This window comes from Pempheris klunzingeri, chromosome 23, assembly GCF_042242105.1.
Source record: "Pempheris klunzingeri isolate RE-2024b chromosome 23, fPemKlu1.hap1, whole genome shotgun sequence".
NCBI classification, from domain to species: domain Eukaryota; kingdom Metazoa; phylum Chordata; class Actinopteri; order Acropomatiformes; family Pempheridae; genus Pempheris; species Pempheris klunzingeri.
In genome coordinates, this window is record NC_092034.1 from 7,890,124 (window position 1) to 7,914,544 (window position 24,421).

The 24,421-nt window shown below is 41.4% G+C and overlaps 4 protein-coding genes across 5 annotated transcripts; all 4 read right to left on the reverse strand.

Moving 5' to 3' along the window:
• Positions 1-189: 189 nt before the first annotated feature.
• On the reverse strand, positions 190-4,528 carry LOC139222974 (transmembrane protein 272-like). The gene is made up of 5 exons (XM_070854895.1): positions 4,424-4,528; positions 4,138-4,203; positions 3,958-4,008; positions 2,044-2,226; positions 190-1,232 (listed from the first exon to the last, which is right to left on the reverse strand). Exons 2-5 carry the CDS (start codon positions 4,154-4,156, stop codon positions 1,039-1,041), a joined length of 447 nt encoding a protein of 148 aa, XP_070710996.1. The 5' UTR covers positions 4,157-4,203; positions 4,424-4,528; the 3' UTR covers positions 190-1,038.
• Positions 4,529-6,480: 1,952 nt separating this feature from the next.
• Positions 6,481-7,868, reverse strand: LOC139223074 (transmembrane protein 272-like). The gene is made up of 4 exons (XM_070855001.1): positions 7,760-7,868; positions 7,615-7,665; positions 7,335-7,517; positions 6,481-6,712 (listed from the first exon to the last, which is right to left on the reverse strand). The coding sequence occupies exons 1-4, from the start codon at positions 7,812-7,814 to the stop codon at positions 6,531-6,533; spliced, it is 471 nt and encodes a 156-aa protein (XP_070711102.1). The 5' UTR covers positions 7,815-7,868; the 3' UTR covers positions 6,481-6,530.
• A 683-nt stretch (positions 7,869-8,551) lies between these two features.
• Positions 8,552-12,787, reverse strand: LOC139222913 (transmembrane protein 272-like). Of its 2 annotated transcripts, XM_070854819.1 has the most exons (6): positions 12,694-12,717; positions 12,188-12,252; positions 11,478-11,563; positions 11,333-11,383; positions 11,012-11,218; positions 8,552-10,030 (listed from the first exon to the last, which is right to left on the reverse strand). In XM_070854819.1, the coding sequence occupies exons 3-6, from the start codon at positions 11,539-11,541 to the stop codon at positions 9,822-9,824; spliced, it is 531 nt and encodes a 176-aa protein (XP_070710920.1). In that variant the 5' UTR covers positions 11,542-11,563; positions 12,188-12,252; positions 12,694-12,717; the 3' UTR covers positions 8,552-9,821. The 2 variants fall into 2 exon arrangements, with proteins under 2 accessions (XP_070710920.1, XP_070710921.1); XM_070854820.1 differs by lacking the exon at positions 12,188-12,252 and having other exon boundaries at positions 12,694-12,787.
• Positions 12,788-15,856: 3,069 nt separating this feature from the next.
• LOC139222790 (calpain-5) lies at positions 15,857-24,201 on the reverse strand. The gene is made up of 13 exons (XM_070854659.1): positions 24,087-24,201; positions 22,071-22,247; positions 19,944-20,075; positions 19,594-19,805; positions 18,722-18,914; positions 18,445-18,638; positions 17,977-18,054; positions 17,468-17,894; positions 17,275-17,397; positions 16,986-17,182; positions 16,718-16,836; positions 16,453-16,589; positions 15,857-16,366 (listed from the first exon to the last, which is right to left on the reverse strand). Exons 2-13 carry the CDS (start codon positions 22,233-22,235, stop codon positions 16,190-16,192), a joined length of 2,154 nt encoding a protein of 717 aa, XP_070710760.1. The 5' UTR covers positions 22,236-22,247; positions 24,087-24,201; the 3' UTR covers positions 15,857-16,189.
• Positions 24,202-24,421: the final 220 nt, after the last annotated feature.

The window sequence follows — 24,421 nt, forward strand, 5'->3', positions numbered from 1 at the left end:
TGCTACTTACGGTTAATATGTGGTCCCTCCTCTACAGAGGGCGCTTATGATTCTGGGCAAAAGTGAAAGGGAAACAAAATTATCCATATATGGAGGTGAGTTATGCAACACAAGACATATTTTGTAACTGAAAATTAACCAATAATGTCCCACACCCATATGGTGAAGAAAATGAAAGTCAGAAGTAGATTCATGGAAATGGATCAGTAAGATTTTTTAATAATATGTATTTTTTTCTAGAACAGTCAGTTATTTGTTTATTTTACTTTCTTCACTCAAAGGCAGTTCACAACAAACATTTGTCTCTTACAAAAATGTAGTAAAATATCATGTATCTTTATCATGTAGCATGTTGAACAGTAAAAGAAAGTAAAACAGACAACTCGAGCCAAGAAATACAAAGAAAACGACGAGAGAGAAGAAAGCATGGATAGTTACACGAATGAGAGCAAGAAGAAAATAAAATGTCTGATAATTTCCAAAACCAACAGACAAAACAGTGACAGATGAAGCTTATCCCTGTCCCAACACACATAGCAGGAAGGAATCACACGTCAAGTCTGGCAGAATGAGTGCTAATGCTGAACTTGTCAGCAGACAAAGAGACTCGCTTTTTCGCTCTTTGTCTTATCATGAAGAGCAGGAGGTCGAACGGCTTCATCCTGCCGATAATGAATATGATATAATAAGATATTTCAGCCTGGACAACTTGTTACTGAACAACAGAACATTTTATAATGTCCACACATATTTCTTTATGTAATAATGAGAATGTTGATGTGTGATGGCATTTTGAATTTGCAAAAACAGAAACAAAAAACCCAAAAAGCAAATTATATTGCTGTGAAATCATCTTTGATATGACGTGATATGATTTGACTTTCCGGTACTAAATCACATGGGTTAGCTGTGGCTTTCACTGTAAAATATCATAAGATGCACTCAAGGCAGAGTAGTATTCTCCACATAGGAAGATACATACAACTGATTTAATCCACCTCCGCTGTGATCTTTTATTGTTTGGGTTTATTTAGGTTGTCAACTTGGCGACGTCATCACACTCGGAAGGTGACGGGCACAAAAACAGCAACAGCAAACGAACAGAACTAGTTGGACATAGGTCACGTTGGTGGTCCAGAAGGCAAACAGGTAGAGGGTCTTGTCGCAGTAGGTATCAATGCTGACTGTCTTATTGTAGTTGGGTTCGTAGATTGAATAGATCCAGTAATTACCTGAAAAAGAAGCCAATGTTTGTATCGTTAAGGGCCGTGTCACTTCTCATAAATGTGAGTGTTGCACCATAACAGATATTGGAGTTAAAGCTGCACTAATCAATATTTTTATATTAACAATGGGTCAAACAACATAGGTCACCACAGTGCAGTTCCCCTAAGCTCTACAGAGTGCTATGGCTCATTGTTTTGGTTTTATGGGTCTCATCAACCTTCTTTAAAGAGGCAGTAGGCAGCTGTTTTCTGCAAAAAAAACTCCAAGAAAACCACTATATGACAGAATTAGCAGCTAGATGGTGAACATAGTGGAGCATTTTGCAGCAAAGAGCCAAATATTGTCTTTGGGAGACTTTTAAGACCAAAGCGTCAAAGTTAAAATGAAAGTAAATGTCCTTATATTTGTCAAGTTAGTAGAAACATGAAACAAATTAAAGCAAGGTTACATTAATTCTGTGGCCACATGTGGAACTGCAATACATAAATTAGCACAAACGCTTACTTCTGCTTTTTTTTGCCTTTACTGTGAAACCACTGAATTGTTTATCTGGCATGATGAAATATGGTGTAGCAGTTGCACAAATAGACACACGGTTAAAGTCAGTATAATGACTTAGCAAACATTAGCGGCCGTGGTCATACCAGACCAAGGGAGACTGAAGTTTTTCTTGGCTTGGTAATTGTATTGCAGTGTACGAAGAGAAAGCTTCATGTGTTCATGTAAGATGCTCACAACTACCTAATGTATTTATCTTTAAATTCATTACTTCTCTTAGTGTTTTGGTCAGTCTAATGCACCGGTTTTTGGCCTTACCGGTGGTGAACCAGCACAAGAAGAAGAGAAGGTTCACGCTGCCAAAGGCAATGGAATAAGGCGTGAGGTCGTTGACGAAGGGCAGGAAGGAGAGCGCAAGTGCCAACAGGCCGTACGCTCCCATTACCTCCAGGTAGATGGGGATGAAGTGCTGCATCGGGCACTCATTATGGTACAGTGCTCCTGTTAGACAAATGGACAGGGGAAATGTGTATTAAATGATTCACAAGACCTGTAACGTATTTGACAAGCGTGAAAACTCATCAGGGGTGTAGAATTAATATAATCTTACTCTACAGAAGTAATGAAATGTAATTAATGAATAGTCAAAAGAGAGCGAAGTGCATCCACTGTACAATAAAGTTCCTCAAGAAGAACTAAAGCACAATATGCACAACAAGTGACAAATCAAATGGAAAACACAGCTCATGTTATATTTTGGTCCATTTCAGCTAAATGTCTACATCACTGTCAATATAAAATTTGTCCCACGTTCCAAAACAAACCCAAGTAAACTGTCTAATTACATTGTGGTTATGACAGTATTAGACCTGCTAACATTATATTAGCATGAAGAAAATAGAAGGAGCCAACACACTTGGGCTGAATGTCTCTACTTCCCCATATTCCCAGGCTGCACTTCATTAGTGGCTCAGCACGCCCTCATTGACCGACATGATCATGATAATTGTTGGCCTGTTTGTCTGTAAAACTGAAGTGAACTTGAGAAGTGAACTGAAGTGAGATCGACTCCTGGAGGGCCGAGGGAGTGACTGAACAATAATGGTCACTCCAGAGGTGTACATCACCCACAATGCATCAGAGTTATGCATTTGCTGCATTTGCTTCCTTATTGGATAAGGTTGTGTAGAAGACGTTGGTTGTGCTCAAAGGCAGGTGCAGCCCATTTACATCCCCCTTCTTTACCCCCGCCCACTTTCCCTCTGCCCTCCCAGTGGCCACTATGCCACATATGCTGTTATGTAACACCAAGGGATGAGGGGAAGTGGTGAGCCAGGCATGTGCAGAACCAATCACTAGCGATCGCTGCACAATGCATGGCAGTTACATTTGTGTCCGCCGTGAACCTGACTTGCTCTGATGTCATGCATGTGTCAGCAGCAATAAACCACCAAGATAAAGACGGCCACAGTGTTTGGAGCAAGGCTCCACTGTGGCTCTCCAACCGACTGAAAAAACCCAGGGCATGATGGGAATAGCCTGGCTGTCACCTGATAAAGAGCTAAGTGGCTCTTATTTATGATCACAAATGACCACATTAGGATTCTGTAGAAAATGTTCTCTATTTTTGTGTTGTAAAATTCAACACTAGATTTTATCAGAGTCATGCTGTGCAGTGAAGGTTTAATCTATTCCAACTAATACCTATTAATCACCATTATTACAATTAATAAAGATGATTAGAAAGCTTTGCTGCTTTTCCTCCCAGGGTGCAGCCTCTTTATGTAGCTGTAAGAACGTTTGGACTGTTTCAATTCAGTCCTTGAATATCTCAAATATATGGATCATATCATTTATAAATGACAGTGCACTTACACACATTTTCTATGTAGGCTAATTTTACTCTTTATCAAAATACAACTTCTAAGAGCTAAAATCTGCCCAGCCTGTCCTTGATTCTCTCAGTGGCATCGTTAAACAAATAAAAAGTTACAACTGACAAACTCTGACCGCTGTGAATAGTAGAATTATTGTTGCGATAGATCTAACAGGATCTAAATAGTCATGTGACTTCCTGGAAATTCTCTCAAGGCAGCTGTAAGCTAGGCCATCCCGTGTTTGAGACGCCAGCATCTGGCAGCTAGTTTGCAAGTGTGGTTCTCATTTCATTTCCCATGACCCATGACACGTGGACACACCTCCATAAAATGAACAGCAGCCAAACACACTCACCGACTACTATCTGAGCGATGGGCAGGCCGCTGAGAATCAGCTTGGAGACCACTGTGAAAAGACACACAGAACATACTTTGAAATTAACCCTGACGTTCACATGCAGCCACTGTAGATGCGGTGAACGGATTCAGCTGTGACCACAAGCATACGTGACTTTTGCACATTACCGTTTCTCACCTGCTATTGCTGTGGACATTATCAGTGATGGTGAGTCTGACCTACAAGCTGCTGCAAAAGTCGAGCCTGAAAGGTGGCAGAAAAAATAATGCAAAATACTCCTCATTAAAGAACTACAAAATAGCTCCACAGTGCTATAAAAGTATTTTTGCTACATTTCCCTTGCAGAAACTGTATTTAAACTTATGAACAGGAAATAATTAGCAAAATCATTATTTGATTTTTGAGAAGAACACAGTAGAGTGCAGTGTAGAGTAAATATGTGATAGAATAAAATGTGTTATACCTCTGTGTGTGTCAGATGGGCTGCATCTCCCCGGTGGCTGGAAGGCAAAGTGAAAGGCTTTCAGACACAAACTTGCTCATGTTTTGTTGAATTGGGACATGCGTGGATCACAGAAGAATGTGGTGTGCATCCGCCTCGGTGTATGTGTGTCACTTCCTGCTTCTTGATGTTTAATTTCACTTCTCTCTCTATAACAATCTCAGGAACAGGGATGATTTGTGTGGTCGCTCCTTTAGGGGGGTAAATATACAGTAGTTTAGGTCTACCACAAGGGTTGAGATGTATTTCATCTGTGGAAATGATCAAGTATGAACCAAACTCTCCTGGTAACAAAAAATGAAAAGTCTTGGGAAAATGAATGGAAATTAGTGATATTTACAAATAGTATTTCTCATTTATTCATCTATTTTACTTCCTTTCGTCAGCATTTTAAAGGCTCCTCCCAACAGAGAAACGTTTCAAGCCATGTAGGAGAAAAAAAAGAAAAAAGAGAAGTCACGTGCATGAGAACAAGAGGGTAATAAAATGACAGAAGAGATACAAGGAGCTACAGCAGGCTTGTCTGAGTCTGACCGAGCTCCAACAAGCTTTGTTGGGAAACAAAGGCAGCAGCAGCTCTCAGTCCAGTCCAGGATGTGAAACAGGCAAAAGAGAACAATGTCTAATTTTTCTCCTCCTCAGCATAAACAGGGGTCTCTACGTGATCTTATCGTGTGCCTTGTGGTTTTTTTTTACCTGACCTCTTGTCTAGGGATTATCTCCTTTGCAGAGATACAGTTCCCATTTTTATGTTAATTCCCATGCATCACATATTTCATATTTATGTCAAGAGGAAATAAAATACAGTTTCCATGTACCAGTTTTTGTCTGTTTTTCTTCTTACTGTTCAAGTTGCACTGAATAATTTACTACTATTATAACTTTTAAAAGAATCATATTATCATTTATCTCTCATGTATACTTTGTTACATCTCATTTGAGTCCTTGAATGCATCTTGAATACCTCTATTCAGTTTTGAGGTACTTTCCTTGAGTGTTTCCATTTTAGGCTACTTTATACTTTACTGCATTGCATTTGCTTGTCATTGCAGGTACTTTGCAGATTTAGAGTATGAATACATAATATAAATCAAGTATATATATAGATAATTATAGGTTAAGGTAATAAAAATGAGCTCCACCTTTATCAAGTGCAACATCAAAGTGATGAACACAGTAAAGCATCAATAAACATAATCCAGTCATATGATAATATAATGTATGTGGGGGGCCTTTCTGCATGAGTGCTTTTACTTTTGGCCCTTTCTACTTGAAGTGAAGTTCTGTATGCACATAGTTTTTTTTTTACTCTGCAGTACTGCTACTTTTACTTGAATAAAAGATCTAAATACTTCTCCACTACTGTTGGTCTGATGGGATCCACGACAGTCGAGGTTTCCTCCCAAACATCACTAAAAACCATGACATAGCCGGTCCTTCTCTGCATCTGAACTACATGTGCAGCATGACCACAACGCTCTTATTGAGTGTTGTGGTCATGCTGCACATGCAGTGAGTTGAAACCTGAAAGTTGGCATCAAATCTCTGATGAGACTCTTTGATCAGATATTACCTGGTGTAATTAAGGAACTGGACTTTAAATTGTATTTCATTTAGGTATAGTTTTTACATGGATATCTAAGTTAACATTAAACACTGATACAATGGGAAGTTCGGCATGTTTTGTTAAATAAGAAAAAGGGTTTGTAGAAAAAAAAAGTTTTTTGGTATTTACACCAACGTTGAATTATTATGTAAGATAAATCCCCTAAATTTGAGATGTATGAAACTCCTCGAACTCTTGCGAAACTCATAGTATTTCGTTATCTGACATATTTTCTGAGAACAATTGCTCTAGTGTCCAAACAAATCTTTAACGAAAATATACATTATTATACTATAGTTTGTATGTAAATTATAATATTTTGTGACAAAAGGTGCATAACAATAAACAATGTGATGCTGTTGTTTAAGAAGATTTATTGATATTCTTTTCCAATGTTTTTCATAACATTTTACTGTCATTAAATCCACCCGCTACTCCATATGTTTGTTCGGTTGTTCTCTTTTATTCATCACCACACAGAAAGCATGAGCAACACATACAGAAAAGCATGAGACCTAAGAGGATGTAGGTCATGTTGGTGGTCCAGAAGGCAAACAGGTAGAGTGTCTTGTCGCAGTAGGTATCAATGCTGGTCGTTGTCTTATTGTAGTTGGGTTCATAGATGGAGTAAATCCACACGTTACCTAGAGAAAACAAAAGTGAACAATAGTCCATTACTATGTCACAACAGATTTGCTGATTTTAGCTTGTTAGCTTATGTTAAAGGATAACTCTGGTGTTTTTTTAACCTGGGCCCAATTTTTGCATACTTTGGGTTTGAAATGACTGGTGGGTACAAAAACATTTGAATTGGTCCAATGTACTAAGAGGATATCTATTGGCCTGTAAATATTATTTTGTTTGGTCATTTGGGTGACGCAGAAAAAAAAACAGAGGAATGAAGCAACATCTGCTTATTTCAACGTCTAGCAGACAGAAAGCAACATTAGTATTTTGGTGTTGTGCTTCTGACCATGAATGCTAGTCCAGTATTCATTCTCCTTTTAGCTCTGTTTTGGTCTCCACCAACTACTGAGAGAAATATCTGATTATTCAAAAATTAAAATATTAAAGTTGGAGGTCGTAAAACCAAAATAATGAGCAGAAAGAAGCTGAAATGTTGTGCAGAAATGGGGCAAGCTAAAGGTTGCAGTGATGGTTCTCTGACGGTCCGTCCCTAAGACTGATACCATTCATATTGTGCATCATCATTTAATCCAGTGTTTACATGAAAATACTAATTACATTTCCCGCATTTTGGCTTACCAGCAATGAACCAGCAGAAGAAGAAGAGAGAGACGAGGGAGCTCCAGGCCTTGCAGTGATTTCCAAAGCCAGCGGTGCAGGGCAGGATGTTGAGCAAGCCCAGCAGCAGGGGGACGGCTCCCGACACCAGCAGATAGACGGGGATGTAGGGCTGTCTGGGGCAGTCATTTTGGTACACTGCTCCTGCAGGACACAAGGACAAGCTATATTGTGTGGATGTCCAATATTTCAAAAGTTGTTTTTTATTCACTTCATGACAGTGAGAGCACCGGCCTCTTACCTACTGCTAACTGAGCAATGGACAGGATACACAGGATCACCTGGTGACATACTGAGAGAAGAGTATTTTAAAAAGGTAACCTGCTATGACATTAATTTAACATGAGCACAAGTATGCAGCACTTCTCTACATCAGTAACTCTTACCTCCTGTTGGTGCTGGAGGTCTGCGGATACTTGGAAGTCTGTTACTCCCTGACATTGTCTATTATGATAAATATAATCAGGGTCAAAGAGATTACAGAAGAATCAGATGTCTAAAACTCTGAATTCAGATCTACTTGCCTGAAAATAATTCTGCACAGGAAAAAATGACAAGTCGAGAAAAAAATGTATATATACAGTATGTGACAGTATACGATTATATTAGTTACAGCAGGTCATCTTATACCTTTCTGTGTGTAGGAGTGCCTCCTCCTTGTACGTCCTCCCTCCCTGATGGCTGAGCAGTTTCCGGAGAACAAAGTGTTACTTATTCCTAAATCAGACATTTTAAAAGAGATGTGAAAAGACGTTTACGTGTCGTGTGTATGTGGTTCCCAACCTCACAGTTCAACATATTTTCTCTTGATGCTTGTTTTCGGTTTCCTTTTTTATCTGGTACTGAGGAGTATAAAGTCATAAATTCCAAAAATTCTGAATGTATCTTAGTTTTCATAAACTCTATATCATGTTTTAATTGTTCAATCCCATCATCTTTGAACTACAGATATGTCTCTTTTGGGAGGGGGGGGAAGTACTTATTAGAAATTAATTTAACTATCCAGTTCCAGGGAAATAATTTGACTTAAGTAAACTTAAATATATAATCTTCTTCCTTTGTGTCTACAGTTTAAGTAAAGAGTATGTAAATATAAATATATACAGCTTTATTGTCTTTGCTCTCTGAACCCAGATTCGAGGGCTCAATTTCAAGAGTCAAGAAAAAGCAGTTGAAAAGAGAGCTGAAAAGTTTACTTTACAATTTTCAAGGCATATCTGGATAACAAGTCAATCAAAACCACACATAAACCAAGAAAACTGAGGAACTGCACACAAGACAACATAGCAAAGTGCGAGGTGAAAAGAGGCGGATATATACTTGGTGACTAATGAGGCAATGAGGTGCAGGTGAGCAGGTGGGTGTGGAGATCAGGTGTTGGTGCTCTATGTTGCCTGAAAGTGTTTTGTGTTGCCTCTGACACTATATACCTGATATATTCTTCACATTATGAGCCACTGTTTGGGTGTATTGCCTGGCCCGGCATATTAGAAACAATGGCATCTGGTTGTGTTTTTGCTGCCTTTTGCACTCATCATCTAAGTTTCCACGTTTTGGCACCAGCAGCTTTAACTCACAGTCCCCCTGTTTCAGACAGATAGTAAAGACTACAAAATGACTTCCCCATTATTTGGTGAGAACAGCTATATCTACTTCAGTGATTTGTATTTTCATCCCCTCATTTCTCTTTTGAGGGTGTTCTATGTGAGGTTGAGCGCGTCTTATGGTAAAACACAATCTATTTTTAACACCAATGGTTTAGTAGAGATACATTTCCTGTTTGATGAAAATGTTGGAAACCAAGCAATGCCCTAAGTATCATAATCTTCGTCTGTCTTGTTGTGATCTGGGTGTTTCTACGTGAAGTAAAGCACGTTTTGTGGTTCGACACCAGCCTGAACATTTTCTGTTTCTACAGTGGTCTCATACAACACACGTTTACAACACGTGGTTCTTTTTCTTTTTATATCCTCTGTTGATGACAAAATACAACAAATGTTTGAATGGTTAAAATATTGAATGCAATCTTAATATTTAGCATATATCAATGTAGAATTTTGTGTCATAAAGATTGTCTAGAAAAGAGCATGATGGAGAACATGTGGAGTATGATTAGTTAAAAAAAACAGTCTAAGTTTAAGTATGTAAACAATACATCTCACATATCTTTTGGAAAGGTGGTGAAGATTGCTTGAAACAGAGTGCACTATAGCTTCTACGGAGGTAGAAAAGGCTCAGCATTGAGGAAACATTTACAGATGTGATTTATAAACCAGAGTTAAAGTATGTATCCGCTGGGGCAGCCAAAACAAACGCTGTGGGACTACTGGTGCCACCGCCACAAACAATAAGTGCCAAAATTAGACAGAATAGTCTCAAATCAGCAGCAAACTCATTATGTGCAGTCCCGTGAGACGCATCCTGTCTCCTCATTGGCTTGTTTTGTGTCTAGACGTCGTCGTCGGGGTCGGCTCGGCCACACAAGCAGAAGCAGAAGAGGACACAGCAGCCGATCACCAGGAACAGGCCCAGGGCGATGTAGACCAAGGTGGTGGTCCAGAAGGAAAACAGGTAGAGCGTCTTGTTGCAGTAGGGATCCGAAGATGTTGTGTTCTTGTTGTAGTTGGGCTTGTAAATAGAGTAAATCCACACATTACCTAGACAGGAAAGAAACCCAAGAAAATAAATACATTGTGTTTTTGAAGACACACATTTCACATTCACATTATTTTCCCCAATATATATTTACTCTGATGTAACTTCATAAAGACACTGCAGTTTGGTCTCATTTAAAAAAAGAAAAACTCTTAACTCTCTTAACAGTGGTTAGGAGATTTACTGTTCTGAGCAGTTTTTGAAGAGAGAATGGCAGCACACTATGCCATTTTACATTACTGCTGATGTTTTTGTGGCATTTTACACTTTTAATTTGAGAGCCAATAGCAGGGAGATGAGGAGAGGGAAAGTTGGCAGCCCAACAGTGTCATTTATTTGATGCAAGGTAGAAAGCCAAGAGAAATTCAGCCCAAAATATGTATGTAAGCGTATAATGAACTTCATGTGACTGGCTTTTTACTGCAAGCTGTGATGTTCAGAGGACTGAACATGTGTTTCCTCGCTCATTAAAATGTGCTGCTGTGTTGATTTGAATAAAAGGAATGTAATCTCGAGCAGGCGTAGACGGACATCTAGTGGTCCCTACATGTTACTGCAGTGTGTTGATGATTCGCAGCCAGAAGAACCTCTAACTGCACGCACGAGCAGAGTGAGACATAATGCCTGCGGTAACAAGATAATGGACAAAATGGAGGCAAAGAGTGATATTTACTAAACCATTATTTTCTGACATCAAGGCACCTTGTAGTGCATAATCACACTCACACCTCAGCTGCATGTGATAACATCACGTGGCCTGATAGCCATGTTTTGTTGCTATGGTTACCTGCAGTTTCAGACACTCAGTTTATTCAGTGCACCAAGCTGAAACTAATGCAGTCTATTATAACGATAAACCCTGACTTAATTAAGGTTGAAATGTTCAGAGAGGGAATGGTTGAATTTTATGGTCACTTTGAATGAAATTCAGAACAATTTAATCCACAATTTGCTAAATGTCACTAAATGTCATTTAAACTCACCAGCAATAAACCAGCAGAAGAGGAAGAAAGATATGAGTGAGTTCCAGGCCACGCAGACTCGGCTGAGCGGGTTGGAGGGACCTTCTGTGGGCTCATGGGCGCACGGCAGGCAGGAGAGCAGCCCCAGCACCAGGGAGAAGACCCCCGCCACGATCGAGTAGATGGGGATGTAGTGCTGCCGCGGACAGTCGTGCAGATATACTGCGCCTGTTGGGCGACAGGAGACGGGTTACATTTTCACAATACTCAGGAAATGATGATTTACAAGCAAATTTGATTCAAACAACATGAATAAAATGTCTGTAAACGTGAATCACTCACCAAGTGCAATCTGAGCAATGGGCATGGCACAGAATAGCAACTTTGTACATGCTGCAAGAAGAAAGAATATAGATTAAACACTTTTCTGTACTTTATCTGAGCAAACTATGACAGAGTTGTGTACGATTCAGGCTGTTGCCCTCACCTAGGACCGGCGCCGGGAGTTGAGGAGGGCTGTGGATGCGGCGAATAAGCCCAGTGTTCGACATAATTTGTAGTGAGGACTCCAACCTAGGACGAGGAAGATAAAGAACTGAGACGAGTGCAGACTATTAATGAAATATATCAATATTATCATTATTTTCTTGAGAGATGGCTGAATAATTGATTCATGCTGTGGTACCATTTCAAATTGCAGATAACTGTTAAAGGGGAACACCACTGATTTTACACATTGGCTCAATACTGCGTATATGAAAATAAAAGAAGGCTTTCTGCTAAATATTTGAAGACGCTGATGACGTCATTATGACATCATCAGGGGTACTATTTGTGTATTTATTGTCCACAGATCCTTTCAGAGACACACAAGCCCTTACACGACAGCTTTTACAGGCAGAGCAGGACTTGAACTTGTAAAACCAGTGGAGTTTCCCTTTAGGCATCTAAGTTAATTACTAAAGGAACTGTCCACCATTTGAATTTTATTTGAGTTCAACATGCATGTGGCTCCTCACTGGAGTTATTCAGTTATGTTAATTTCACCAGGAGTCATCCTCGCCTAAATTTAATTTAGTTTAGATTCCTAATTATGAGCGTCCAGCAGAGCCTGACAGTGTCATTAGAGTGGAAGCACACACACACACACACACACACACACACACACTGTGGATTCAGGACAGTGTCTGCTCACACACTTACAGTACTAGTGTGAAAGAATGTCTAGTCTCTGCTCTCAGCCAAGAGGTCTGACTGCATTCCTCACAAGGCCAGTCTGACCCGAGGATGAAGGAAATTGAGGTAGTGAGTTAGAGAGAATTATGTGAAACTGAAACATGAGTTGAACTGGTTAACTGATTCATAAAGAGGCCCACATGATTTTCATACCCACAGCAGGTAAATAAAAGGCGACTTTGAGCACTTTTTACTTACACAACACTCATACTCTTCAACCTTGTACCCAAACCCTTTACGCACGCTAAACAAATGCTGTCAAACCAGATGAGAGCCAAACGTTACACTTCTACCTCGCCTTTTATTTCCTAAATCTACCAGAGATCCAACCCCACCCGGACATAAAGTCACTTTCTGGTGTCTCCTGACTGGTTTCTTCTACTCGCTCCACCGCACAAACTCCCCGGTTTGACTCAGTGTTGCTGTTTAATGTGTTAAAAGTGGTGTTTTTTGTCCTCCAGACTTACCTTTAGTCCACCTTCCCTCCGTCAGTGACTCTGACAGCCGCGCCTTGCGGGATGCCAAACCTCCACCTCTCGGGAGCGCGCACGCCCAGAGACGCGTTCACGCGGTCAGCTGATTGGAAAATAAGAAGTACTCAGAGTATCAATACCACAGTGTACAAATACTGTCACAAGTGAAACTCCAGCATCCAAATTCTTACTTGAAAGTATTTGCATTAAAGTATACATGCAGAATGACTTGACTTGTGGTTGTAAATGCATTCATATGTACATAAAATGTAGAAAATTAAATACTGAAGGAAGGAGGAAGTGCCTCAAAACTATACTTAAGTACAATACTTGAGTAAATGTGTTTGATTACTTTCCATCGCTGTTTTTCTTACTCACTTCCTGTTTGTGATAAACCCCAAAGTGGCCTGTCTGTCCTCCACATGTGACAAAAGTCACATACACAACACGGATCTGGATGTTTTCACAAGATGATTCAAGAGAATTTCTGCATATTTTTTGATGCATCCAAAAACTATTTGAATCAAACAATCTGAGATGGAAAAATAATAATTCTAGAGAAAAAGGAAAAGAAATGAATTGTACATAAAAAGCAAAGCTTTGGCACAAGAGTCTCAAAGAAAAGTCTGAACGATAATAGTTTGATTGATGGTGTGAAATGCAGCTAGAACTGATGGATAAAATGAAATGAAGTATCACAGCTTGAATTATGACCTCACATACAGCGATCAAAAACTCAACTCAGAGGAGCAGGAACCAAACTTCAAACTCAGTTAATGGTAGTTAAAGATCCTTCACTTTCAACAGCAGCACTCATATATAACCAGCTCAGACTCCTGATAAACAAATGCTGTAAAAGAAAGAAGAGATAAGCGCTGAGCGAGCCCTCGCTCTTTATCTTTAGTGTCTTTAGTTTGCATTGGTACAGAGGTGTGGCCCGACTTCACACAGGAAATGCTTCACACTTTTTTTTTTTTATACCAGCAGTAATGTTGCAATAGTGTATCTAATTATACATAAAAAAAGAGGAAAATATGCAAATATCTTGTAAAAGAGAGTAGCAGCAAAATGTCAGACTAACTACATGAAATCCTGAAAGTCTGTTTGGATTTCCAGCTGTGCTCAAACATTCCTTCTCACCAGGCACCAGTGCACTTCAAGACATTAGTCAGTACAAGGTTCAGTGCTTGGACCAATACTCTTTATCTTCTTCGTCTGGGTAATATTATCAGGAAGCACTCCATTAATTACCACTGTTTTGCAGACGATACACAATTATATTTATCAATAAAGCCAGATGAACACAATCAGTTGGCTAAACTTCAAATCTGCCTTAAGGACATAAAGTCCTGGATGAGCAGCAACTTTCTGCTGCTAAATTCAGATAAAACTGAAGTTATTTTGCTCGGCCCCAGACACCTCAGAGACAGCTTTTCTACTACCATAACTGCTCTGGACGGCATTAATCTGGCCTCCAGCTCCACTGTGAGGAATCTGGGAGTCACCTTTGATCAGGATTTGTCCTTTAACTCCCACATTAAACAGATTTCTAGAACTGCCTTTTTCCATCTACGTAATATTGCCAAAATCAGGCCCATCATATCCACTGATGATGCAGAAAAATTGGTCCATGCATTTGTCACTTCTAGGTTGGATTATTGTAACTCATTATTATCAGGCTGCCCCAATAAGTCCTTAAAGACTCTCCAGCTGGTCCAGAACGCTGCTGCTCCTGTTCTGACGAGAACTAAAAGAAGAGACCACATTTCTCCTGTACTGGCTTCTCTTCATTGGCTTCCAGTAAAATCTAGAATAGAGTTTAAAATCCTTCTCCTCACCTACAAGGCTCTTAAGGGTCAGGCCCCAACATATCTTAAAGAGCTTATAGTACCGTACTACCCCACTAGAGCACTGCGCTCCCAGAATGCAGGTCTACTGGTGGTTCCCAAAGTTGGCAAAAGTAGTGCAGGAGGCAGAGCTTTCAGCTATCAGGCTCCTCTCCTGTGGAACCTCCTTCCAGTTTGGGTTCGGGGGGCAGACACCCTCTCTACATTTAAGAGTAGACTAAAAACCTTCCTTTTTGACAAAGCATATATTTAAGGGCTGGCTCAGGCCTTAGACCAGCCCCTAGTTATGCTGCTATAGGCTTAGACTGCCGGGGGACTCCTATGGTGCACTGAGCTCCTCTATTCTCTATCCTCCTCTTCCTCTCCATCGTTATGTCTCATGTCAGTCAAATGTCTGCCTCTAACTTGCTATCTTCCCCGGACCGTTTCTGTGCTTTCTCATCTCTCAGGTTCCTGTTGATCCTGGTCCTGGTCCCGGTCCCACTGATGTGGTTGTCTGGTTCCTGTGGGTCCTGGTCCTGGTTCTGCTGATGTGGTTCCCTGGTTCCTATGGATCCTGGTCCTGGTCCCGCTGATGTGGTTCTCCATCAGCCAATGGATGTGCGTCTGTCCAAGGCTACAGCCTGTCCGTCCTTGGGAGCTGGATCTCTCCTTCACTGTGGTGCTCCCGGAGGTTTCTCTTTTCCCACTGGGTTTTTTTGAGTTTTTCCTTCCCGAAGAAGGAGGGTCATAAAGGGCAGGTGATGCCTCGGACTGATCCACCGGACTGATCCACTGGCCTCATCGACTGCTGGACTCTCTATTAGATTGTTTGTTCGCTTACACTTGTTTATTTCAGTGAACTTTGTAAAGCACTATGAGACACTCTGTTGTGATATTGGGCTATACAAATAAAATTGAATTGAATTGAATTGAATTGAATAGTCTTGTCTGATCACTGAAGTCCATCTGAAACCAACAAATCTAGATGAAAAGATATTCAACCTGTTGAAACAAATCTCCCTGGGCTGAAAGCGAAACTGCTCCTTTACTAAGTCTTTAGTGCTCTGCAAAATATAATAATCATTTCAGCAACTTAAATGCTCTAAATAATGAAATTCACTTTAATAAATTGTGATAATTAGATGTAATAAAATGAAAACACACAAAATGTTAATCATTTAATCATAAGAAAAGGTTTTCAAAACAGAAATGCAAATGCATATTAACAACATATATAATTGTAAAAATTATGAGAATTCTAATGATAACAACAACAGCAAGAAAACAACTGAACTAATAAATATATTAATAATATATAAATAACACAAAAAAGCTTATTTTGGCAGCAGTTATTTTTGCTAGACTGCTGAAATCACAAACGATGCCGTCCTACATATCTGACCAGCAGATCACCACAGAGTATCTCTTAAATAATAAAAACTTTATCAACTCTTAGCTGTCGATGTGCTGAGACAACATTTAAAATAAAATACACCTTAAAAGGCAGACTTTGTGAGTCCAACTAAAGCACCTTTGTTGTTTAGACACATGAAGTTTTTTTTGTATGAATTAATCAAAGCTACATCATTGTCCACCTGAGGGGACGGTCTGAGAGGTTGCCATGGTTTGATGCAATCACCGGGGGCAACCAGACGATGCCGTCACAAGTCTGTGAGGCAGACGCTCGAGGACGTCTCAATGTAGATGCACCCTCGGTGTCCTGGACGGGATTGGCCACCTCGGAGATCAATCACGTGGCTCTGGCTCCTTTCGGACTCTGCGGTCTGGAGTCGAGCCCCGCCGAGCACCGAGTCCCACAGCAGACCTCTGCTCCATATCTGCACACAGCAAGATGAAGACTAGGACCGATTCTCTGGTCATATTGTCGGGTGTGAGAGTGAGAGTGAGAGTGAACGTGTCAAACCTCAATGGAGATGTGTGTGCTGGGGTATCTCCTGTAGAAGATGGCTCTGAGGTTGAACTCAGGGTTTCCCTCCGCCTTGAATACCCGTGTCCTAATGGTGTCGTTCTCACAGCTCACTGTGGCATAAACATCTGGAGCTGTGGGTCAAAACGTGTACAGTGGTAAGAAAACTGCATGCCGACAAGTGTGTGTTCCTGTGTGTGTTTCTCCTGCTTTTTTCTGTTCTGCCCTTTAAATCTGTAAAACTGGATATGTGCTGAGCCACCTGTCTGTTTGGGAGGGCTGAGTCCTGACGCCCTGCGGAGATGGACTGTGGTCACCATGGTGGGTTGAGGTAGAAAACACTGGAAGATGGAGGGAGACGGCAAATCCTCCATCAATTCCCTACAGAAAGAGACAAATATAACAAAATAAGAAAGAAATGTGCTGTAAAAAGGAAAGATATGCAGCCTTAAGAAGTAACAGCTTTAATCTGTAACATGATTTTTTACTGATTTCATGAGAAGAAGAAACAACAAACTCCCGTCACACACCTGAGTCGGACGTGGGAGTGGGAGAAGAGTCGCAGGAGGAAGCGTCCGGTGGCTCCTGGGAGGAAGGTGGTGGGCAGGACTACGTAGCGCCCTGGAGCCAGAGTCCCCCTCAGCGTCACACTGCGGGAGTCCATGTAGACCGAGCTGGCCGCCTGCTCCACCACACACTGCACCCGGCTGCAGCGGTTCACCTCCGCCTGGGCCACGGCGAGGAGCAGGGAGATGATTTTTGAACCCTTGTGGGAACTGAAAAGGCGTGTGTTCACATTTTGGCTCATGGTCTGCTCACCTTCAGCACCTCGAAGCCGATGGGCAGGTTTTCACCTCCTCCATCTTTCCTCCGTATCCTCCTGTCCTCCTGCTGCAGACAGATCAGCACCTCCTCCTCTTTGCCTCTCACCTCAAACATGAACTAGAAAGCCAGAAAGAAAGACCTTAACTCTTGCACTCATCAAAATATTTTGTTTCCACTTCAGTGTTACCTGTGGATTGTGAAGGAAAGTGTCTCTGTGGTTGATGCATCCTCCACATCGACTCCTCCTGTCCATCTGTGCCTCCCATCCTCCCACTTCTCCACCATCATCCTCCTCTCTCACTTTTTTCACACCCTTGTCTCTCTGACAATTTCCTCCTTTCCTGTCCTTCTCCTGACTCTCCCCGAGTCTGGCCTCCCTCCGGTTGCCTCGCTGCTTGGTCCCTCCAGCTTTGGCGTTGTTCTTCCCCAAGCTCAGCATGTGGCTGCTGTGGAGGACGGCGGACGGAGGTGTTGCAGGCGAAGTTGGAGCTGGAGCCCACTCCCCAAAGCGGCGCACTTCCCTCCAGTGAGAGCTCGGCCACAGCAGAGCCCTCTCCACCAGCCGGCACACCACCACATCAGTGAAGTAGTGACAGAAATCCTCAAAATCCATCCTGAGGAACACCAGAGAAAATGAATTAGCTGCTCTAAGGAAGGCAATGCTGATCTAAACAAGTAATAAAGAATGAAATCTACCAGAACTCCCCAACATCTCGAACAATAAGGCCCATCTTCTCCCTCTCTGCACGGCTCATCTGTTGCCACTGCTGTGACCTGCAGGGGGCGTTCAAGGGCAATAATGTCAAAGGCAGCAGGAAATCATGCTGAGCTGCAAGGCCCAACACACTGGAAATGATACATGAAAAATACAAGTACTCTTTCAACTTCTGGAAACCTTTATAGGCCCATTTTGGCCATTTTCAGAGTTTCTCAGACTTTTCTAATGTAAACGGCAGATGTCTCCCCATAAAGCAACACCAAAACTATTGTAAAATGTCAGAAATTGTCCAGAAAAGTTGCAGTGGCACTATAAAGTGTCGTAAAAACAGACTGACACTGTTAAATGTCAGCAGAGGCTTTATTCCCACAGCTCCAGCAAAATGTATGATGTGCTCAGCAGTCACACATGTGGCAGATGAAGCCAGAGTTCAAGAGTACCCTCACCCCTGACTCCAGGCACCCGTCCAGTCTGTGGTCCCCCAGGGGTTCCTCATGCGCACCATGAGGAGTCTGGACATCCAGCCCGTCTTCAGCACCTTCTCCCCCAGCCTCGCCTTCCTCACTGCTGTGATCCCGTAGGCATGTCCTCGCACCAGACCACATTCCAGCACCGACTCCACGGTCTCCCCCTCTGCTGGCTGAGAAATATTGAGCATACTGAGATTCTCCATCGTATGATGGATGTCTTTGTTTGAAGACCCTCAGAGGTATTAGAGCTTACCCGTATGGAGCAGGTGATTAAGGCTTTGCGTTCGTGGGCCTTGGCCAGCGTCTGGAAGAGTGTCCTCCTCTGGTCGCTGTGCAGGCTGAGGGCCTCACGATCCAGGCTGAGGGGCTCTGACACCCCACCGGTGAAGTCGATCAGTGCCTCTGCAGTGTTTCCTCCCTCCAGAGCCTCATAGCAGCCGTTTAGCCTAGAAAGCAACATGATAGACCGACTGACTGAGCGATCAATGGCACCTCTCCTCTTTTCATGTCCTGATCCACAGATTTTAAAGAGCAAGAAGTTGAATTTTACTAAGTACAACAGTATGTGCACAAGTGTGCATCTATCTTAAAAGAGGTAGCATGTGTGGTTTTGAAGATGTTATTATATAGGCTGGATACAATGTGTTTAACAGATGGACAGGGTGTTGCTAGTTTGTTGCTATGGTGGTTGCTGGTGTGCTTCCATATGGTTGCTATGGTTTTAAGGGCTGGTAAGTTTAAGTAGGTGGTCGCTAGGGTGTATAGGATGCTGATGATTACTATGGTGACTGAGGTAGTTAGTTAGTTCAGGTATTTAGGGAGTACTGTATTTTTGCCACAACTGACAAGAACGTCGATGTTAGACGATACTGCTAAGTATGTTCAAGTTGCTCTTTACAATGTCTCTGCACGGCAACAACACCACGGTTAAGGTTAGCAAAATTTTTATGCCTTTGTAAAAATACATGGGCTATGTTTAGGACAATGCATTTGGTTATGGAAGCAGAAAGATTGTGGTTACGTTAATGAAAAGGTGAATGTTAATTGCAGGTGTCATCCAGCACCCCAACCTCCATCCAGGGCACACCACTCCTTTAGAAATCTGCAAAGTCCTGGAGCCCTTACTTGGCGTAGGCCTTCTCCAACAGGGCGCTCCAAAACTCTCGTGGTGTGGCTGAGCGGCAGAAGAGCAGCACCCCATCCCCACTGACCGGCAGACGGTCGTCCACAACAACATCCATCCAGCGGCCAAGTCGCCAGAACCGGAAATGGAAGATCCCTGCGTACAAATCAGGATGCTTTGGATTCCACTCCTGATCCATGTGGTCAGGGATCACCTGGGAGGACGAGAGGAGGGGAATGAAGATGTGATGAGGGAAGGATAAGAAGAGGTTGGAAAAAAAACAAAGGATGACAGAGGCAAGGATGGAAAAATGAGGAAAAGTCCAAGGAGGAAAGGAACACCAATACACCACCTTCTTCCACAGAGATGGCTCAGATGCTAAGCAGGAAATGGCAGCCACCATCCAGCAGTTACCCAGACTGCCCTGGTGCAAGTCACGAGTGCTGATGCCATCAACAAACAGACGGGGGTCCTTACATATCTCCTGGAGAGTGATCAGAAGAAAGAGATGTTTCTTTTTAGAAATACACCTTCAATCATTGGTTTTTTTGGAGCAGCATTAGCCACATAAGTTACGTTTCTGCCAATGTCCAATATTCTCTCCTTTAAGCTCTATTTTGCTCTTCATCCTCTTCATGAGGGAAATATCCGGCTCACTGCTATACGCTAGCAGTATGTTCACTAGCTAGTCTCTAACTTTGTCTGTGCTGAGCAGGTAGCAAATGGTGGGATTTCAAAACTATGAGCTGAAAGACATTAAATCAAGCTGCAAAATTCAGTGATGAACTTCTGTGGGTTCAGTACTCTGAGCGAACTCACATTAAACAGTCATTTAATCCATTGTTGATTTAAAATTATTGATTATATAGTAGCTTTAAATAGCCTCTGATTAATGACCGCAGCGGTTATTAGCACCACAGTGTTTTATGAGGCTGATTCAGTGTCAGAGCAGTGCTGAAGAGACGATCACGCCTGTGTAGACCTGCTGATCTCAGTTTGGACAGGGTCAGGTAATAGTAGACGTGCCCCCGGACACACACACACACACACACACACGCACACACAGAGGAACACACACACTTAGTGGTCATAACCTCTTTAAATGTAACTGTAGACAAGATATGAACCTTGGGATGATATCAAGTACAAATGAGCAGATGACACCACCTAGATCATGAAGTACACGGTTAATGAGAAGTTAAAGAGTGAGCGGATGCAGTTTCTGTGTGTATGCATGTGTGTGTGTGTGTGTGTGTGTGTGTGTGTGTGTGTGTGTGGGCAGGGAGAGGTGACAGATGTCACTCTATCATCCATCTCCCTGTTGATACACACTTAAAATACCTGAGAGGGGCATTAGGAACACAATACCATATTAACCCTTTCTCTCCAGCAGCGAGTCAACACATTGACAGCGAGCAGAGTTCCAAATACTGAATGAACTTCATGAACTGCTGATCATACACTACAGACATTTCTGAATTTTAAACTTAATTGAATGAATCGTTTAACTGGTGAATTCAGAGCACTGACATGAACAGTAACATTAGCTGCAGCTTATCTTTTAATTAGTTAATCCATTCATCAGATTTCCTGCCACTTTATCTTCATCTCATTAAAAAATCATTTACCAGGAACTGTTGTTATAAATGAAATGTGATATTACGTTGTAATAATAATGTAATAATTATTGTCTCTACTGATCTTCCATTATTCTGTGACAAGTGTTGCCATGAAAAAGGTATTTAATTTCATTTTACATGTTATAAAAACATCTTAAAAAAAACGTCTTATATTTAAACAATGCAGAAACCAAGATTCATTTTGGTTCCAGCTCTTGGGGAAAAAAGCTTTTAGTTTTCTGTATTCTATCTTTAATTTTATACAGATTTGTGTGTTACCCTTCACAGAAAAGACCCTTCCAAAATTGAAAAAAAAGAATGGGAGCAAAAGACATTTGGAAAACAAAAATTGTACTTTGTTGTCCCTATTATACATTTTTACTGAAGTAAAACCTTCCTGTAAAATGAGACTTTTTGTTAAAACACGTATTATCCATTTCCTTCAAGGTCTTGCGCTGTTAAATATGTATTTCTTGCCCATTGACACTGAACAATAAATAATTTGACCTTGACTTTCATCGCCACCATTAAAGGCTAAAATAAACACCTCCAGATATACGCAGCTACACCCATCTCAACACTGTGCTAAAAACACCTGGGCTATTTAAACTGGCTGCTGCTTTCTCTAAACTGTATACACACATACACACGATGATAGAGCAAGTGGTCCATCGGCAGCACGAGCCACTTGCTCCCTGACGGCTCAGGTTTCACTGCCTGACGCCTGTCCTATAATAGAAAGTGCTTTAATTAACCTAATCTGATGGAAATGTAACATGTGTCTGTGTGTATATTTGGCGGGTATATTTGAAATGAACAAGAATTCATTAATCTATTTACTATCAGAGCCTCACACTGACCCTCGGCCTCTTCCAGCTCAGTCCCGGCGGGGGCTCCCTCTTGTAGAAGAGGGACTGGGCGGTGGTGGGGAACAGGGGATCCTTGAAGAGCGCACCTCGACGCAGGCAGGCCCGCCTCAGCTTGTGAAAGCTCTGACCCTGGAAACTGGCCACTCGTTCAGGCATCGTGGCTGCAGGCTTTAGGGAGGGTGGAGAGGAGGAGAGAAATGGTGGAGATGAGCAGATCATAATGGAAGTCACGGATAGATTTACATTTTAGTGGATTATAATTATGAAACTTACTGAAGTCTGACAGTGAAATTACAGTTGAGGTTAACAAGAGCACAAAAGAGAAAGCTGAATAAACTATTTAAAACGTCCATGAATTAGCTGGAAAATACATAACCTTTACTTAAGTACGCTTTTGAATGTGGGAGCTTAACTTGTAGAGGAGTATTTTCAGAGTGTTGTGTTGCTTAAATAAAGGATCTGAATGCTTCTTTCCACTGCTGAATATGTTGTAATGCTGTCTAATAAATAATCAGCACCAGACCTGCAGGTTAGCTTTACTGATATTAAACACAGAAGTAAAACATTTAATTAATCTTTTAAAATCCCTCATATAAAATGATTTGCGTTGGTTAAAGTTGTGACATCCTGCTCCAGTACAGTTTTTAGCTTGTTTACTGAGATCAGCTTTTACACTGACTGGCCTCTGAGCCACAGCAAACATTACATTTTGTTTTTGTGTGTGACGGCTGTGGACGTCTAAAGGGTTACAGCTCATGGCAGAGTAAGCTGGGGGGTCCTGCAGCGTCGACAGGGGGGTCCTGTGTGTGTGTGTGTGTTTGGGGGATATGGTGAGGACAGCAGTAAGGTAATAGTACCGTTTTAGTCATCAGTGATATGAACTCCTGCAGTCCCTGAGTCAGCAGTTTGTGTGTGTATGTGAGCATCAACTGGTGTGTATGTGTGTGTGAAGCACTGTGAGTCAGAGAGGGTATGCCAGGGGATGTGTGTGTGTGTGTGTGTGGCAGGGTCAGTTCAGGGCTTTGCTGTGCAGAGAGGAAAAACAGAGATGAAACCTTGCAGGTGCTTGGGTTTGCAGATGCCACACAGGTCAGTGTCATCAATTATCAGTGAGGTTTTGTTTTTCTTGTATCAGATTTATGCAGAGAGACGCACAAACACGGTGAAACGTGTTAAGCTAGTTAACACTCATTCACAACCTCGAATTAATGAACCAGAAATGTCTTTTAATGGATGTTTTTAGATTTGTTGATTTAATTTAGTTCAGTTTCAGCAAACATGTAGAGTTACTTCATGTTGCAGAGGTTCTCCCACTTTAGATGCCCCATGAATGGCCAGGTGCAATAGATTCAAACATTTCTTTAAAGATTGTCATGCATATAAAGTCACTCAATTCAAACTCTCTAGTTATTGGTTTCACCTGTTTAGGCGTATTTTTGTGTTTTGTTGTCTGATTTTTTAAAACTAAAGCTCACAGTGTGACGACTTCTTTTCTGCAAGGAAAATTTCCAATGCAGACTGAACTGAACATGTAAATATGCAGCGCCTTGCGAATCTGTCATTATTGAACAAAGCGCTCGTTACAGAAGCCTTTATCCACTTAATGTCATAGTTAATGTAAGATTTAAATGCAAGTTAACAATAATAAATTGACTGTACTGTATATTCACAACTGTATTTAAAGAAACAGTTTCTTCTTAGTCAAGGCTTTTTTTGAAAATCTATGTTTTATAACACATGTTTTACTCCAGCATGTGCAAACATCTAAGTGTCCTCTGACATTATCAGCTTCAACAATTCGATACATATTATTGTCTGGTGTTAGTCTAGGTATTAACATGGTTGTGATTTGAATGCTGCCCTTGAGTTCATATTTTGATTATAGATTGTGACTGTTTTCTATACCAATTTGAAGCTGCAGCAATTTATTAAGTATCATTATTACATGCAGTAGATTGTGATAAATCACATTAATTACCAATATAAAAGGCAGGCATATTGTTTTACCTTAAAGTCAGATTAGAAGTTTATCCGTTTGCTTTCCTCAGATGAAACTGTTCCCAGTGCCGGTACCTCGTCCTCCTTTGGTCAAATAATAAGTCCTCATTCTTCAGAGACAATCACACGTGCTCTGTACTGACAAGCAGCTGGCATTTGTCACCTCCTCCCTCCTCCTCCTCCTCCTTTGTCCTAGAGTCAGCTGTTAAAAACTGACTGACACTTCCTTCTTCTTTCCTCTGAATTTGTCTGGAGTGTTTGATTCATCTCCACCAGCTACTTATTAGCTCATCTTAGAGGTTTGTTTCACCGGACCTGGATGAAAAAAAAATGAAATTATATCA

Coding starts and splice junctions, on each gene's coding strand:
- LOC139222974 (XM_070854895.1), bottom strand. Junction 2,227..3,957: donor CATCGCTCAGATAGTAGTCG/GTGAGTGTGTTT, acceptor TTTGTCTAACAG/GAGCACTGTACCATAATGAG. Junction 1,233..2,043: donor CTTGTGCTGGTTCACCACCG/GTAAGGCCAAAA, acceptor CTTCTTTTTCAG/GTAATTACTGGATCTATTCA.
- LOC139223074 (XM_070855001.1), bottom strand. CDS start 7,814: ATGTCAGGGAGTAACAGACTTCCAAGTATCCGCAGACCTCCAGCACCA. Junction 7,666..7,759: donor ACCTCCAGCACCAACAGGAG/GTAAGAGTTACT, acceptor CTCTTCTCTCAG/TATGTCACCAGGTGATCCTG. Junction 7,518..7,614: donor CATTGCTCAGTTAGCAGTAG/GTAAGAGGCCGG, acceptor TGTGTCCTGCAG/GAGCAGTGTACCAAAATGAC.
- LOC139222913 (XM_070854820.1), bottom strand. CDS start 11,541: ATGTCGAACACTGGGCTTATTCGCCGCATCCACAGCCCTCCTCAACTC. Junction 11,384..11,477: donor ACTCCCGGCGCCGGTCCTAG/GTGAGGGCAACA, acceptor TTCTTCTTGCAG/CATGTACAAAGTTGCTATTC. Junction 11,219..11,332: donor CATTGCTCAGATTGCACTTG/GTGAGTGATTCA, acceptor GTCGCCCAACAG/GCGCAGTATATCTGCACGAC.
- LOC139222790 (XM_070854659.1), bottom strand. CDS start 22,235: ATGCCTGAACGAGTGGCCAGTTTCCAGGGTCAGAGCTTTCACAAGCTG. Junction 18,915..19,593: donor TTGGAGAAGGCCTACGCCAA/GTAAGGGCTCCA, acceptor GTTGCTTTCTAG/GCTAAACGGCTGCTATGAGG. Junction 16,837..16,985: donor CACTCCCACGTCCGACTCAG/GTGTGTGACGGG, acceptor CTCTTTCTGTAG/GGAATTGATGGAGGATTTGC.